This window comes from Ptiloglossa arizonensis, chromosome 6, assembly GCF_051014685.1.
Source record: "Ptiloglossa arizonensis isolate GNS036 chromosome 6, iyPtiAriz1_principal, whole genome shotgun sequence".
Classification (NCBI taxonomy): domain Eukaryota; kingdom Metazoa; phylum Arthropoda; class Insecta; order Hymenoptera; family Colletidae; genus Ptiloglossa; species Ptiloglossa arizonensis.
In genome coordinates, this window is record NC_135053.1 from 1,417,920 (window position 1) to 1,437,188 (window position 19,269).

General features: G+C 35.9%; 1 protein-coding gene across 1 annotated transcript in view; it reads left to right on the forward strand.

Moving 5' to 3' along the window:
* Positions 1–227: 227 nt before the first annotated feature.
* Positions 228–19,269, forward strand: part of LOC143148182 (uncharacterized) — a 63,686-nt gene continuing 44,644 nt past the window's right edge. The window contains exon 1 of the mRNA XM_076314215.1: positions 228–972. Within this exon, the coding sequence (XP_076170330.1) occupies positions 950–972 (23 nt within the window). The 5' untranslated portion in view covers positions 228–949. The remainder of the gene's footprint in view (positions 973–19,269) is intronic.

A 19,269-nucleotide genomic window follows, 5' to 3' on the forward strand; every position in this document is an offset into this window, starting at 1 on the left:
GTTTGGCTCGGTTTTCTTCGCACGTGACGAGGTCCACGGTTCCCCGTTCGTTCGTCCTTGTTCGGCGCCGCGAGTCCCGCGGCGTGGTTCTCTCTCGCGCCCGCGAGACACCCGTAAACGCCTCCCGTTTCTCATGTGACCGGCAGCATCGTGCTTTCCCTCTCGCTTAAATCGGTCTATTGAATTGCACGTAACAGAAGAGCATTCTCGCATCCACCACCAGGGGGGGCCTTCCTCCTTCTCCACCGCCACTAACCCGCTACCTCCTCCTTCTTCTCCACCGTCCCACTGTTCTTCCACCCGTTCTCTCCCTTCGTGGTTACCAGTGGAGTCCCCCCGGTGAGTCCTTCCCTCTTCGAGCGGTAATTGCAGGCGTCGTGCTTTCTTGCTCGCGTGCGATCGATCCTCTTCGTTCCCGCGGTGAAAGAGAGGATCGTCCTCGCGCCTCCGCCGTTGACCGTTTGTCCTCCACGTTTGTTCTCGCGCTCGCCACCGGTTACCCCGTAAGTTTCTCCTTGTTTTCACGTGACCGGAGCGTCGTGCTTTCTCGCTCGTCGGTTCTGTACTCCGTCTTTCTCTTTCCTGTTCGAACTCGTGACTCGTCGGTCTTCGCTGGTGCCTCTCGCGGCACCTCTCGCTTTCACTCGTCCGTGTGAAGAGGCTATCGCGGGCCCCGAGAGCTCAGTATCCGCCGGACCGTCGCGTGGCTCGATGTCGTGCACGTCGGGCGATCGGTGCATTGTCTGAGAGGACGAGAGAGTGTTTTTCTTTTTTTCCTTTTTTTTTTTTTTCCTCTCCGCCCGTATTTTTCGGGGGACGATCTTTCGCGACCGTTCGCGCCGCTTCGCCAGTCCCACGGCGATCAGTTTGGAGACGGGAGGAAGGATCGTCGTCGTTCGGTACACCGTCGCGCTCACCCTCCCCGGTGAATCGCGTTCGACTCGCAGAGATGGGGAAGATGGACTTGCACAGGTAAAGAATTCGTTGCGATTCGAATCGCGCGTGCGCGCAGGGCCCCGCGCATGCGCGGAACACCGCGCGCGAGGTACGCAAGGGAGAGTCGCGGGCGCACGTACTTGCACGCCCGTCTCGATCGCGGACGCGCTTTTGATCCAGTCTTCGGTTGCTCAAGATTCGACGTCCATTAACGTAACTGGTTAAGTAACGCGCGGGCGTTCGACGGTGCACGCGATTTAAAAATGTCACGTTGCTCGTTGCGATCGGTTGCCCGCGCCGTCACACGACGGTAGAGGACAGGTGAGATATTTCGGTACGACGCGACGCGACGCGACGCGACGCGACGCGACGCGACGCGATGCTCGTTCGCCGACGCGTGCGCGGAATCAGGATCGCGATTCGTCAACAGACAGGAAGCGGCTGTTCAAAAGTGAAAGTTAATGGATTCGTTTTTCGAATTTTCGAGTCACGGATGCTCGACTATTACCGAGCGGCACGAACCGCTAAATAGAAGTGTCCGACGACGGAGAGTTGCTCACGGGCACCGCGGTGTGGTCGTTTTTCCGATCACCGTGAACGAGACGATGATACGGCCCGCATAACGCAACGATTTGGGCCCGTCGGACCGGGCGCGCTGCGCCCGCGCTCGTGTCGAAAGATCGCCTTTCTACCAGCGACAAATGCGAATCTTATCGGGCCCCGGAAGCCCCGAGATAAGCGCGCGCCGTGCGCGGGAACGATCACGAAACATCGAGTCGACCGAAATATTTTTCGACAGTTTCAAAGTTCATTGTTCAACGTTTTTCCGACTGGGTTGTCGCGGCGCGTGAAAACTTAACACCGTTATTAATCGATTCGTACACGCAATAAAGACGTTAAATACGATGTTCACGGAAAGCAAGATTCACTTTGGTGCGAAACAGTTACAGCGCAAAATCACAACGCGCGAGAGACAAATTTAAAGAAAAATTCCCCACCCTTTTGCAAAAATCGCACAGTAGAGAATTTCAAATTCAAAATTCTAGAGGAGAATTGTATAATAATAAAATCATACGAAAGCGACGCTCTTCGGATGTTTCGCGAATAAGTCTCTTTCCAAGGTTTCGATCATTTTATTGTACAGAAAACGTGTAACGGATTCGGAAAATGCACACTCTTCGAAGAAACTTTTAATTTATCTATTTACTTTATCTAATGTCTTTCTGCGTGTATGTACGCGCAAAAATGTACACGTATACGACTAAAATGTTACCGATCTAATCTCGTACGATATTCGTGATATAAACGTGTGTTGGGAAATGGGACCATTTTGACGAGTAAAATTACCTAGAAATGTATTACTTCGTTCCATTCCGTCTTAAAGAGTGCAAACATTTCCTACGGGACCCTGTACATCGTAAGCACGGCGATAAGAGCAAAACAAAATAATTTCTTCGGCGCGGAGTTAATCGATTCGAGCTACAAATTGTGTAAGATTTAACGCGAAATAATTACAGAGGTACACCATGAGAATAATGTTATTTCTCCGTTTTATATATGCGATTCCCTTTCGAAAGTACGCGTAAGAGTGTGAAGCAGTAATCGATCCGATAAAATGAAAATCTCACTTTCCATTACATTCGGCAAGAAAGCCGCAGAACAGCAGCGTTTAATTTCCATAAACGAATCCTCCTCTGCGTGTTTCCGGTAAATTGTCTCTGATTAAACGCCGAGCGAATCGTAAGTGGATTTTCCTGGTGATTATCGATTACCGATCGATCGTCGTAATTGAACCGATTACCCGGGTATGGATTCCACGTAACTCCTTTTTTCCCTTCTCGACGGTTAACCGTTATTACATTGTTATTTACGAGTGAATGGAAGTCGGAAGTATTTCGAATCGTGCACGAAGTTCGATGAAATTATTCTCAAACAACGATAATCGTTTTCAAGCTCGAAGCGCCAAAGTTGGGCTTCCAGCGCAAGTAGTACGAACCGCCATTAATCAGACGCGAGCGATTTCTCGTAGAAAAATAAAGCAATGTGTCGCGTATGCCGATTCCCGTGGACTTGTGTCGTAATTTATCGATAAAACGTTACGATATTTCCCGCAGACGGATAATTGAGTCTTGACATCGGAATTAATTAATTTGTAAACGACGAATGCAAAGACAATCGTCGAGGTTTTTATTATTCAACGCTTCGATTTGCGTACAAATACATCCGTTAGATCGTAAAAATCGGAACGACTTTAAATAAAGAAGTTTCGCTCATTGGGAATTACAAACATTTGACTCACGCGACTCCCCGAGCGATAAATTATAATAATTGGTAAATAAGAATTCCGTACGCGACCATGAGAAACACAGTGTGAAAATAATATACCGAACACTGACAATTAGTATTCGTATTATTAGGTAAATTGTATCGAATGATTTGATACGTTGATTGTCATTTTATAAGTATATATTTATCGAATAGTTTAACACTTTGATTGCCGTATCAAGCATATATGTATGCTACTAATGTTTCGGTTATTTCGACATCGTTGTTTGCGGTGTGACATATAAATTCGAATAACGTTTTATATTATATAATAGAAATTTAGTGGATATTTGAGAGTGTATTGTCTGAAAAAATGTTTGGTTAAAGCGATCAAAATATTGGTTTACGAGTATAAATTATAAAAACATCTAAAGTGGTCAGGATAAGTGTTATAAAATCGGTTTGGTAATTAACGTATTACATCCCTATAAAAATCGAATGGAAGGCAAATTTTATGATTTGCTTGTAGAAAGAATACACGTTATAACGAGATTATTGCTTAATGTATTAATAATTACACTTTTCAGATTATACAGGGGATAAAAATGCTCCAAAATCGTATTCTATCGATACATAGGTATTGTTAAAAACAGGCCTCTTTAATAGACATGACAGGTTTACTGACAAGACGTCTCGATAATGGATTTAACAAAATAAAATCGTGCATCATATTTTTAAACTATAGACTCGTCTCTATGGCACATTGAAGTGGGTTTTTAAAAAATTGTAAATTCGATTTCTAGTGCAAGGCCGAAGTAATAATATATATATCAAAATTTTCCTAATACATCTTTTTGTACGCGCAAAATATCATTTTTAATTAAAAAAAAAAACATTACACTTTAATATAATAAGATTTACGATATTTTAGTGTCGAAATATGCTCTTAACCTGTACAAAAATGAGATTAAAATATCAACTTTAGGTAATTCTGAAAATACACGTTATTTTTCAATTTGCCATTAATGAACTGTGCCTGGGCTATCTATTAATATGTAACAATGCAATATTACTCTCAATGTAATATTTATAACTCTCGTTGTAAATACACATGAAAACGTTTGCTTCGTATCTAAAAATTTTTTTTTATTATTACGTACCGAACAAAATTTTTGTAATAATATATTTTCTTTACGGTTGAATTGTGACTCAAGAATGCGTAGCACAGTGGGAATTTTCCCCGGTTGAATATCGTTTCCAAATGTTTGGCCACTATACAAAATTGTCAGTTCGTGTAAAAATTTCTATATGTATAACCATCAAAATCCACAGAAAGAAGAAACACTTTGGTTACAAAATAGAATACCTTGGATAGAAATTTTCAAGCAACTTTTCTATATAAATTTCAGCTTAATAATTACAATAGGTAGTAGATTCAAAGTCCTAATGTCGGTTGGACTTTTAATTGCCAGTACATATTATCGTCTTGCTTTATTAAAAGCAGCACTATTAAATCTAACGCCGAAAATCATATAAACTATTATGACTTCTCCAGAAGTTCTCGCGAGAAAAATTTGAAATTATATACATTTTTTAATTATTCGAATCTAAAGCTCTTGATTAACATCAAAATTGTTTTTCAATGTTACTTATCTGATTTTCTGTAAAATATAGTCTACTTAAGTTGAACATAATACAAACTTGACGAGCCAAGAGAAGTAATACATACTTACAGTTAATAGCGCGTGGCACCTTGTGACGAGCTGCGCTCCTAATGCGCTAATAATGCAACACAGTTTCTTTTCGGAGAAGTCTCCACACTGGATGTTCACGAAGGCGCGAAGTTGCGACACTCTTCGATGTATAATCGCTAGGTGCGAGTCTCAGTGTCTACGGAGTGGTTGAGCTAAAGCTTTTTTATAACTTCAATCAAGGATTACAGCAAAAAGGACTTAATTTCACGTTAAACCTTAACTCACTCGTTTCTCTTTATTTGTTCGTATATTGTTCAATTGTTATTTTTCACTAATTTTAAATTTTATTTTATTGTATAAATTATTTTGTTTAAATAAATCACGTCTAATTTATTCGTAACAATAATTTTATCTTGTGTGTGTGCTTCATTCTCCGAAATAGAGTCGTCAATGGATATTACAGGCCGAGCGAAAAAGATAGAGAGAAAGAGAGAGAAGAGAACAAAGAACAATCTTTGAAAAGGAAAACAAAAATATATATATAATGTTTGTGTTTTCAGTCATTCGTATTGAAATGATCTTCTACAGTCCTTACGCGACTGTAGTTTTAAATTGCTCTAGTACGCGCGGACGGGGGTGTGCGTGTAAACATACATAATGTGGTAAACATTATTACGTTTACTTTATTTTTATATGTTTGGTGTAATAATAGAATTAATTACATTCTATTTTTATTTTATTTTTAACGGTACATTACAGTTTTATTACTCAGTTTATGTTTTTTTCATAATCTTCACATTAACTCCATTAACTAAAAGTGCCTTTGATATTGTATATTTAAATCAGATAGCAGATAAGTAAATGAATTTGTTTTGTAGTTTTTTGTTTACTTTTCTCAATTTATCTGCCGAAACATTCCACGAGGGTGATTTCTTTTGTTACCATCTACTATGCAAAAGGGGAGAAAAAAATTAAGAGAAATCCAATATTACAACGTAACATTATGCACTTACTATTTTGACAAATATCAAAACTATAAAATGAATTCAACTGAAGAATTAAAATACTTACAAGCTTTAATCTTTACCCTCCCACCTAAATTGTTGTAATATATTGTAACCATGTTTGTTGTAACCTGTACGATGTATATACTATACATTTAAGATAAAAAAATAATGTTTTTTGTCATTGATTAGAATTGCCTTTTGAAAAACTTAATCCCTTCGTTATTTTTTCGAATTATCACGTTGTATAATACTAAGTAAAATATACGCTTGAAAGTTTCTACTTAAAAGGAAAAATTAAAAAGTAATTGTTTATTTTAATCTTGTTTAGCGATGCAACTCTTTGAACGATATAACTCGTGCACAAACATTTTCGGAAAAAGGATTGTTGAATTCAATGTATAAAGCATATATTTTAAAAATTATATCTTGGTAAAATTTTGGAAACTTTTTATTTCTAGATAAGAATGCGTGACTCATTTTTTATATACACCGTTTAAATATTTTTTTCAATTAATAGAGTCATAAGAACGTTTTGATAATTTACTGAAATGTGTCACGTTTCTTCAGTTTTTCTTACTTATATCTACAAACTTTACGCTGATTTAAATAGCTACTAAAAAAATTTATCATTGTTTTTCTCACATTGTTTTTCTCTTCGTGCTCGAATTACATAATGCTTGACAACTACAAACTGGACGGTATTAGAAACTCGATTTATCATACTCGGTAAAATGCAAGCATACGATTTTCAATTTAATGGCACGAATTACAGTTTTGCAATAAGGTTCTATGTAATTCGTTACAAATAAAAACATTTAAGTTTATAATTAATTATTTATTATTCGAGACTGAGAATAATAATATCGAACTTGTAACTCACATTACGAATACGCAAACTAATGTAATTAGAAAATAATAATAATTGTAATTACTTGTAAAGATATATCTTGCATCACAAAGTCTCTGCATGATTTCTTATTGATTACGAATGGTTAAGTGTAATTATGAATATCCGCGTTATTTTAACGTAAAGACGTGTACGGTGACGTATGAATACGAAGATGTACAATCCATTTATTCAAAAACAAATGCCAGAAGAAAATTTAGGACAAATTTGCAAACAGAAAATATTTTGAAAAATTAAAAGTTTCCAACTGCTTTGACCGAAAAATTATAAAGACTAAGAACATATGTTACATTTCTGGGCCACAGTGAAATTTACATACGATGATTAATATAAACTGAATGTTAAACATTTTAGTGCAAATTGATGACTACGTCAGAAGCAAAGTGCACCAAAACAATTCCTGCGCTTTGCGAAAACTGGTTTTGCTTTCGACGATTCAATTAAGAATTCGTCTGTCGATAAGTTCGTTCTAATTTAAAAAATGTTATTCGGTTTCACATATCATGTACATTAACGTTCAAAAATTCCAAATTGTCTAATACAAAGTTTATATATTTCTATTTCCCTTATACGATAACATAAAAATGATTTATCACGAATATTTATTCACACAGAAATCTACATACGATAATATTATTCCTTATCGAAGAAACTTTTATTGTTTTTAACAACCATTTTACAAACTCTTATTCTTGCCAAGTTACTATTAAATTTTCAAAGCGTGTGTCATCTCAGTTACTATAGATGAGCTTACAGTCGAAGATGTAAAAGAATTTGATTTGCAGTGAATTGAAATTAAAAACTGAATGAACGATCCTAAGTGATTACCATATCAGATGTCGCTGCTATCGATTAAATTTCTTCGGACTCGCTGCACGGTAGATATTTCTTTTCTATTAATGACAAGACAAACTTAAAGACGTGGGATTGAATTATTCAATTAACGGTGTCGTTAAAACGATCGAACGAGAAAATTATCCCGAATTAAAATTGTAAACTAAAATAGTCGTGTTTCGCAAGTTCTAATATAACATTGTGTGAAAGAATAATATGAAAATTGATTATTCTTTTCACCATTTTCATCGCTTTTATCATTAATAATTCTTAATTCATCTCAATTATACCGAGGTTAAATGGTCTATATAATCATCGAGGCAAGTATTATTACCAGTGGTCGCTTCGGTATAACTTACAAATTTTACTCGTTTAATTATCTCGAATTAATTGAAAATATTAACGATATGTTTTTAATAGCGTAGAAGAATATTGCATCCACGACAATACAAAAGCTGATCGCACTTTCACAAGTAGTCGATAACAATACACTATTTTGTATTCCCCATAAAAAAGCTAATCACGATTCCGATTTTTTCCCCTAATTACTAAGAAACGTTCTTTGGTTATTAACGTCCGTTTCTAATTCATTCGACACAAAAATTTCATAAATAATTCATCGATTCTACCCTCGGTATTTCTATTAATAGAAAGTAATTGTAAGAGCAAAGTATGATAGAAATTATGCATACACATGCAGCGATCTCTTCACAGTATTTGCGTAAAAATAACGAGTCCCGCCTCATTTGCAATGTGTCTCGAGAGAAATAAAAGAATAACAGTTTCGACAAGAACGAGTCGAACGTTCCGACGTTAATCGAAAGAAGATTCATTACGAGCGGCTTTGTCTTCATAAATATTGCGTCTAGCCTCCAACACGCGGTATCAAAATTAGCAATGATGCTTGATAGGAAGCGTCTACGCCTTTTATTTGCTCGTAAATCTACTGTCTTCTGCCGGACATCGCATAATTAAATATACATTTATGAAGCAGAGAATGTACAGGGTGTCCTCAAGCGAAAGGACAACAGCTTCAGATTGGTTATTAAATATAACTTTTACGAGTGATAGAAAATACGAGATTTGTTCCATAAATAAAAATTGTTAACACGGAATTGCTAAGAACCTCGACTATTGTTTTATACAAGTATAATTTCGGGTGTTTCTCCGTATAGGTCTCCAGACCTCCGTGTAGGTCTTATCTTCCATGAGATACGCGTTACATTGTTTTATTTGGATTTTTATTATTCCATAAATATTTGTTCCATAGATTTGTTCCATAAATAAAAATCGTTAACACGGAATTGCTAAGAACCTCGACTATTGATTTATACAAGTATAATTTCGGGTGTTTCTCCGTATAGGTCTCCAGACCTCCGTGTAGGTCTTATCTTCCATGAGATACGCGTTACATTGTTTTATTTGGATTCTTATTATCGCGTTAACAAATTTTTTCTTCTGGCACCGTTAAATCTGTTTCATAGATATTTTCAATCGAATGCTCGTTCTTGTGTAAAGTTCTGCGCCACTAGTTCTCAGCGTTTAAAAGTCAAACGTGTATGCTGTTCTTCTTCCAATGTACACTACCGCTCAAAAGTATTCGACCATTCTTTATTTACTAAAAGAATATGGTCGCTTCTTTAAACGTGCACGTGTTTTACTACAGCTATTTGCTTTTGTGCAAGCAGTAAACTTACGTATACTATTAATTTCTTAAAAATAATAATCAAACGTTTACCCTTTTATTAAACGTATATACGTGGTCGTATATTTTATCTATATTCTTGCAGCAAGCCCCTTAAAATCTAAACAAAATACTTTGTATTAACTTTTTTAGATTTAAGTGTTCGATTTATCGTTACTCAATGTTTATCGATTCGTGTAATTGTTCTTGTCTTAGAAAATCGTAACGATTGACCACTTTGCATAAAATAAATGACCACTTAAGATCTCGAAATAATTAAAGTCGTTTTAAATTCGGACATTGTACGTTCCAAAATTACAATTATTATTTACTTCGTCACCATGAACACATTTACCCGAAAATTTAACGTCGACGCTTCTGAACGATAGTAAATTTATATTTCCTCCTGTAAACTTTACATACGATTGCATATTTGAAAGCGGTACAAAATTTAAAACGTTAAGGGGTAAAAATTAAAGTATGCATTTTATATTAAAAAAGAAAATACTCTCTTTACTTGCTTTTCCCAACACGTAGTATCGTTTGAATCATTATGAACGATATTCTCTACCAAGATTTTCATTTATCATTTTATTCGAAACTGGTGTCCTTCGATCTAAGAGTCACCTGTATATGCAATGCTTCGTAAATACACTTTACATTTAATTATACAATACTCGGTAGAAAACAAAAGGGTTTGCTACTGAACAAAGGATACGGTACTTTGCCGGTCGTTTCCTATGGGATTTAAATCTAATTTTCCATTGTTTATGGATACTGTGTAAAGTTTGGTACAAAGAATGAAGTAATACAAATACGTAAGCGAAGTTAAACGAATACTCTTTTGATGTGTGTGTGTGTGCTGTTGCACAATGGAAGGAACTAGGTTCGTTACGATACGCTTGCCACTTCAATGTAACGCGCCTGTTTGGATGGTGGACACGAAACAAGTATACCGAAGTATAAGTACAGTAGTATCTCGATAATTGCAGAAAAACGGTGCATTTATGAAAATTTTTGCTAGTATCGAGATTCGAGCAGGTATCGAGGTAACCAACGCGATAAGAAGGCTCCCTATCGCGTTATTGTAACGAGAAAGAAATATCAGTCACGAGTTAAGTGGTTTGTGGCAGGATGAGTTAGTAGTCTGTTCGGATGATAAACACGGAACGAGTATACCGAAGTATAAGTACAGTAGTATCTCGATAATTGCAGAGAAACGGTGCATTTATGAAAATTTTTGCTAGTATCGAGATTCGAGCAGGTATCGAGGTAACCAACGCGATAAGAAGGCTCCCTATCGCGTTATTGTAAGGAGAAAGAAAGATCAGTCACGAGTTAAGGGGTTTGTGACAGGATGAGTAAGTAGAATGTGGACAGTGCCGAGTAATTTGTGCTCAGTCGGAGGCTTACGAAGGCTGACTAACACATTTGACCCAATACGACACGCAATTCTTTCCAGGGCTGATCTTTCTTTCTCTCATCTATACGGCCCATCTATAAGGCCTGTGCTTGACCTATCAGGTAGTCTTCGGTTTCTTACCAACGATCTGCTTTTGTCTCGAACAAAAGACATAGCGTTTGTTGCTAAGCGCTAATCCCTTCCATGTGTCGATACAATGCAACGAACAGGGTTTGCACACAAGTATCGAGGTTGCAATTATCGTGAACCTACCTTATCCACGAAATACTCGATTGAAGGTATTTATTTTGAGAATTTTCATTTTAAACAATTTGACCCATAATTCCTGCAGAGATCACACTTGCAAACATCCATTGGATTTCTGTTTTACTTATTGAGTATTCATTTATGTATTTATCGACACTTTTATTTCGAACAATTCGGCCAATAGTTTCTGCAGAGATCCTTGCACAAATCTTTTGGATTTCTATGTAACGTTAGTGGCAATATTCATTGAAATATTAATTCGATACATCTATTCATAACGTGTCGATAAAGCATTGTTTACCTATGTTTATGCGTAACATGTTTCCTTTATTTTTACTTGTACAACGTAATAGCGAATTTTGACGGTTTGGTTTAGAAACAAATTGTACAAATTCGTCCGAATTTCTAAATCACGAACAGCTACATCGCAACAATGCGACAAATGAGAAAGACATAATTCCTTGAAATGATTAACGAGTCGATCGCGGAGAGCTACTTTTTGCCAAGCATGCAATTGAACCGCAGTCTCGGCGCTATTCATCGACTGTCAAGTTCCGCTCGGTAGGATGTAATTTTTTTTTTTTTTTTTTTTCATTTTGTCGTTGAATCGTTTGAAAATTTCCTGTCGCAAAGAAGAGTGAAACTACAGACGTGCTGGAGGAAACGAGACACTCGAAGGACGTTGCACTCGCTTAAGGATGGCTGTGTTTACAACCGTAGTGGATTTACGGTAGAACGAGCACGTGCATTATTAGATTACTAATCGTCGTAACATTCGCTATCTAGGACAGTAACCGTAACACAGGTGCATGGAATGCACCTGTCAGAGTTACGCATTCAGTGTCAGTCTTTCCTAAATTGCGCTCGTACACCGTTATTATCGACACGATTAGCTTCCAATCATTCGTTTGCCACTATTTTATAAACTCGTCTGGAAGTTGACGATTGTAAGTCATGGTGGGTTGCACGAGCAATTTAATTGTAAATTTCTCGACTATTGGCTTTACATCGAAAAATACTCCGTTTGAAGAGTCGACAGAGGAACTTCTTAAAGATTATTCGGTACGGTGTATGATTTCTGGATAGTCACCCGTTTACATCTGGAGGGAAAAGCTAACAAGTACATACATTTGGGCTTCGAAATATTTCTATATACGGAAAGAATGGTTTTCCACCGTTGTTTTATCTTTTCGTCCGACTGTACTTGATATTATCTAATAGCAACGTTGTCTTCCGTTCTTTGAATTATATCTAACAAGTAGCCAAACTGAATCTTTCGTCGTTGTAACTTATAACTAACACGAATTTTGACACGACGGTATATAAACGAATTATTTTCGTTAAGTTTCAATTCTTAATTAAAGGTTTTAAACGTCTAATTGTCTCTAAAAAGAAAGTCCACATCCTTTGAGGAATTTGATCGTAGTCTTAGAGAAACAAGAACAATGCAAATTATTTACTTACTTTCTCTTTGGAAGCTACTAGCTTCGAGATAGCTTCACTCGTACACTCTTCGAAATTAATAAATTGCATCGAAATAAAGTTACATTTTCAACAACTAACGATAGCGAATCTCAAACATAGATAATTGCAATTGGCCGATGCCTTTAGGATCGGTGCTGCTTTCTCCTTTCACAGATATTGCTCTCTTATAGTTCTTAACGATACGCGTTGGAAATGTTCGATCTTGAAGTCTTCACGATTAGTCTAATGAAATCCGGATATCCGTGTATTAGTACACCGTGTACGATTAGAAATTAAAGGAACACTCGACGAGCCTAAACAATCACGGAACAGGATGCTTAAATTTCAATAGAAGTTGTAATCGTAGGATGTTGATAATTACACGGTATAGGTTAAATAATTATTTATACTTACGAGTTACTTGTTAGTATGAAATTTTATCCATTCAATTGATTTATCGGCAACTATCTCTAATACTCTCCGTGGTAGCTTCAGAGAAACGAAATTGGGAAATACTAGGTTGTTCGATAAGTTTTGTCGTTTTTTCCATTGTAAAAAAAATACTACGACACTTCAACGTTTGAACGATCGTAAATATACGAACGAGTCGACATATCTACACGAAACTTGACACATGTTCATTGAACAGTAGTATCGTCTTTAGAAAAATAAAACGACGAACCTAATATCGCCATTCCTTATCGAACGACAAAACTTAGTCGAACGACTAAACCTATTAATCTAGGAAATTACTTCTGGGTAATTTTATCCCTTAAATTTGAGTTACCACATGGAACTCGAACGAGAACAAGTGTTTCAGTTTACGTTTCGTTAAACAGAGTTAATAGTTGTATGGAATACAAGAAGATGGGCTCGATTGGTAGTAATATCGACGATTAAATCTGAATTTAGAGAATAATCGGCGTAATCGTAATGTTAATCGCGGATGTTTGTTCATTGTGACAATACTTTTCCGTGGCACTGACCTATCACGATCTAAGTTAAAAAAACTCCTAGTTACGGGTCGAGTATCGTGCGATAGGTCACAATTGTCGCAAGGTACAGATCAGCTACAACAATTACACGAAGTATTATCGATTTAGGTTATTAAATTACTCAAATCCCTTTAATTGGTATCGAATATGTATTGTATTCTGTACGTTCTAACCGTTCTATTTCGTTATATTAAGATAGAAGATAGTTTATTTACGACGCGTTGACATATTACATCGTGACCAAAATTATTAAATATGAATTATGTTTCAATCCAATGGAATTTTATTTAAGAAATGTACATACGAATGATACTATTATAAAATTTTGCTGGGTAAAATTTGGAAAATGAATGTTCCTCTATTATATTTCATAACTAAACACGTTACAGACAAAACACATTTTATAGTTACGAATATAATTATGAAAAGTGAAGAATTTGTTCGTTATTAAATTTTACACGTTTACAAGAAATCAATAACTTTTATCAAATGAAGCAAAGAAAACGATTTACGATGATGGAATGAAATTGTATCTGTAAAAGAATAATGATAAATTGTGAAAAAAAACGTAGTTACGAATATAACGTAATATACTAGGGGGATCATTTAAATGGAAACATTTGAATATCTCTGTTGCTTACACGTGAAAACATTGTTCGAAGGGGAAAACATTTTTACTCTTGTTATTAGTTGCCAGCTGTTCGGAGAGTAGTGGACTTTAAAGAGCAACGACTTACTTGTTAGCCTAATTACGTCAGGAAAAAAGGACGGGGAAATTACGTAAATTATTGTCACACCTGTATGGTTTGCATGGTAAGAAGCGTGCGTAACGAGGATAACGATGTCAAAGATGATGAAGTCAAGGAGAACGACTTTTAACGACGATCTTTCTCTTTCTCGTTCGCATCCTCACGACACTTCTGAATTTTTTTTACGCTCTTTTCTCACGCCCGCTAATAGCGATAAGGAACAATTATTAAAAGGATACTCACGAAGCTTCTTAGCAAATATATTTTTCGCAAAATTATCTACTCGTGGAAAATGCTTGGGATGAACTTTAAAGGGATACGCGAAATAAAAGTAATTTAAAAATGTTTAGACCGTCCTGTTGAATATTACTATTGAACAAGGATGGAAGAATCTTTCACAAGAGGTAATAAAATAACTGTCTAAACCTTTTTCAAACGGAACGGTGAGAATTGTAATTAAAGGACTAGATGAACAATTAAAAAAATAACAAATTCATAGAAGTATGTATGCTTTTATTTTCTCGTTTGAATTTCATCTATTTTTTTCTGATTTTATTAATAAATACGTGTTCTCGTATAACGAGTTGTGTTAGTTTCTTTCACACCAAATGGAATCGATATTTATCGAAACGTTCCACGTATTGTGTTCGAAAGTAAATATTGTATAAGAATTTAACGATCTGTTATCGTTTTATCATTCCGAGCGCAAGAAAGTGAACCAAGAAAAGATTACTGGTAAAAGTGTATTATATCGCGTAACTTGAGTACGTTGTAAATTACAGAATTTTATTTTAAATAATTAAGAACGACAGTATCGTGCAACTTTTTGTTTGCACTGGACCGAAACACACACGTTAAGCAATAACGCGTAATTTGTTTCTTGCGTAAACCAGAATAACGTCGTGTTTTTTCGATTTCTATTATTCGATGTTCTCGAACCAACTAAGAGACTATTTTCTTTCTTTCCAAGGTGTATTTATTATCGGTTAGATGGTAATTTATTCCGCTTTAATGTCGCTGTTGTATACGAAACAAGGCTGACACATACAATCGGTTGAAATTTAAAAATTACGCGTACTGAAATTATCTGATCGAATGGGTCGATAATCCGGTCTATTGATCAATAAAAGCCTCGTTCGATATTCTCGATCGCCAATATCGAGGCGTGGAGTTATTAAATCGATACAAAAATAGTAGTGCATCGGATCGTTGCATTTCTATTGACTGCTAATTTATCAGTTGCATATAAGTCCTTATAATTAGAATTTGTCCTCGTTAGATAATCAAATATTCAACGAAGATAGCGTACTGAGATTGCTCCTGCGACTGATTTATTTAATATAATTTTCTCATATAAAGAATCTCGCCTGCAAGATCCTGAAACGAGAAGAAATCGAAATCTCGTGAAACGTAGGTTCTTTGTACCGTGCAAATGGAGTTTTAATTATCGGTAAATAATAAAAATAAAAGACACTGTAAGAATACGAAAATAATTTTTACACGGTGTACGCAAAACGACTTTTTTGCTTGTTTATCGTATTGCGTAATCAAAAGTCGATATTCTCGGAAGTCGTAAAATCGCGCTAAAAAATTCACTTGTAATATTGGATTACATAAAAATTAACGAATATGCCGAATTTTGTATTCCCTCGCTTTCACTTTTATTTATTCGCGAGAAATGTTGTAATACCAACTAAAAGTTGCCAGTTTATCGGAGTCACTTCCTTTAACTCAATTCGATTAAGTCACAAGCGCAAAAAGCTGATGAGAGCCAAATGGGTAAAATTTCATTGCACGAGATAACAGTTATTAACCTCTTATTAAAATTCAGTTAACGAAGATTTATTATTAATTGCGTGCCACGACTTTGCCTCGAAATGTAGGTAACAAAATGTAACGTGTAATAAATAAACGAAAAATTGAAATACGTTCGACTAATTATAAAATTAACGACTTTAATAAATTACTCTCCATAAATTAATATCTCCCGATACTCTCGTAAATGTACAAAAAGCGTACATAACGTTTATTACAAAATTGTTACATGTTATATATTACAATTCTGTTTATTTCGTTACCCTAAACGATAGTACATATTACAATAGAACATAGAAGTTGTTTTTTTACGAGACATAATTATTATGTCCAAGAGACATAATTATTATACGTAATACTTATTGTCAAAAAGAGGGATTATACTCTATTAACTAAGTTGTTATCAACGAATACATTATTACGTTATTAATTTGGGCCAAGTTTAATAATTTCATAACTCCAAACAATGAAAGGTAATAGATATATTTTAGTTTGAAAACGTAATTCTCCTGTCGATGCATGGAAAGGGACATTCGAATGATTGTAAATATTGTACACAATGTGCTTCGTTCTATACCTTAATGAATTGAATTCACAAATTTCATTTCACGGTATTTAAAGCTACATTACGTAAGTGCATTAAGAAACACATATAAATGTTTAATATGTTCGATGTAGTTGGATGTACTTTAATTATAGTGTACATATCTGTATTCTTATACGACGAACTGATATTTTCCCTTCTGTTACAATTCCCTTCGATTACAATTTCGTCATTTTAATTCATGCTTTGTTTCTTTCACGTATAACACAGATTACACTAGACTAAACATAGATATCACTTTGGATATCTAAAAGAAAAGATCGCACGATGTAAATGCATAAATGATTATTGATATACGTATATATTATACGTATAACTGTTGTTCTTTTTTACCTAAATAATATTCAATTAAACGATATACAAATGGCCCAATATTTCATTAAACAGTGTTCGAAGTAGAGCATACAGTCTTAAATGACCCACCATAAGTCATTTGGCAATGATTTTCCAAGGGGTTGGATAAAGTATTATCTTTTCCAATTTTGAAAAAGGAAACGTAAAAGATTATCATTTACGAAGGAATAAATCATAAGTCGCACAGTGCACAGATCATCGTGATAATTTGGCCAAGTTCGGTCTAATAAAATAATATTAACGTGACGTTAACGTAAACGCCATTCGATCGATTTCAAAACGCAGAAGTAGTGGTACAATCATTTGGCTCGGTATCTATCTTGTAAGATCTTCGAGCTTCACTATTGTATCATTAAATTGAACTCGATCTTTAATCAAGTCTAGGTATCGATCGTTTGTGAACATTTATTGTTACTTACCGCTTAAACCGAACGAACCGTACATACGTTGATACAATTCAGATACTGTGTTCGAATATAAAAAATAAAAGTTGATTTCGAGTAGCAGCGATAATAGCGACGACCTTCGAGCGTGGTGTAAAAAGACGCGTCCGTGATAGACGGCACGAGGCACTTTTCTCATGAGCAAACGTGTTCGACCGTTCTCAACGAATATCCCAGAAGCACTTTCACCCGCGGTCATTTCCTCGAGAGCATCGAGATTTTATTCCCCGCCGATCGCCCGGGGGTATTCCCGATCCTCGCGTCTATGCTCATTCATGAGGACGCCCTTCTTTCGCGCAGCCTTGCGCGTCGCGGCGTTTTCAGAACCGCGCGGCGTTCTCCTAGATCGCGAAAGAAAGAAATAACAAGGTCGCGGGACTGTTGTGCAAATCGGCGAGCATGCTGGGACAACGAAACGGGCACAAAACCACCGCACAATCGACGTTTTTCGTTCGTTTGTTCGCAATCACTTTTGCCTGCACAGAGCGAAATTTCACAATGCTCCGAGTTTCTATTACGTCTCGTTGGCAGCGGCTAGTTTAAAATATGCTTCTGGGTTAGCCTATCGAAACGGTCAACTTTGTTTTTTTCCCCAATTCTCTTGGAGTTTATACGTTTCGTTTAAAGAAACGTCTTTGAGAATTGCTTCCGCGGAACGAATATCTTGGATTTTCTCTAGTAAAGGTTCCATTTCGCGAACATGGTTCCGGCTTAGGCTATCGAAACGGTTAACTTTGATCTTTTCTTCCGGATTCTGTAAGAACTTTTATGTTCTATTTAAAAGAACATTTTTTTGGATAATCGTTTCAGCGGAAACAGTTATTTTGGAACTTTTATCGGGAAAAGTTTCATTAAATGAATCAAAGTATCATACTAAATTTACAGTACATCTATTACTTTCATTTGATTATGTAATGTCATATCATGCAGGTAGAATATTGTGTAAAGTAAAGATTTAGCCCGCGATAATAGTCACGATACACAAAATACACATAAATATTAGCTTCGTTGCGCAATAATGTGAATATTGGGTTTACCAATATTATGTAATTTTTTTACATCGATCTTTTTGTTACATAAAATTGTATACTTTTCATAAATTTGATTGAAACTAAAGGATTTGATTTGTGTAGTCTTATCGAAACTTGACATATGAAAACTGTTAAAAGGAATAAAATAATACATGTTTGTGTTTCTTTTTTTTTCGTTTAGAATCACAATGAGATTAAAATTTTTCCAAACTATTCGCATAGAAGTTATTAAAAAATTTCTACAAATATTCTAGTCCATGGTTCAGAGTAGTGGTAATTTATTCAATTTTTCGAATCAATTTGATACTTCGGTCGGTAGAACGTTCAAAAAAGAATACATCGATTTCGATCCAATTCCTTAATATGCGAGGACTTGTTTTATCTTCGACACGTTCAGAAATACGATCTACCCTTTTGAATTATTCGTTTTACATTGATAAAATTTGCACCGTGGGTAACGCAATTGGTAGAACATTTTTTCGACAAACCAAAGAATCTCACCGAACAGTTCAGTCCAGTTTGAGTTTTGAATTACGTCGAACGTTAAAAATATTAATTTTCAGAGAAAAATTTGTGAACGACTCTCTCCTTAAATCTTGAAAAATGAGATTCATCGGCTTTTATATACGATTTTCGTATTATTTTGAATTTTTAATTTCACGCCTGTCTAAAAATAGTCACGCGTGCCAAACTGACCAAGCTGTAGGTGGCAGCCACTTTCGAATACTAATTTTACAGAGGAACCTGTTCGTGGTCCAACCAGTAGGTCCGGCGAACAAAGAATCTAAATTTGCATAACGTTCGATCCTTCATCCTCC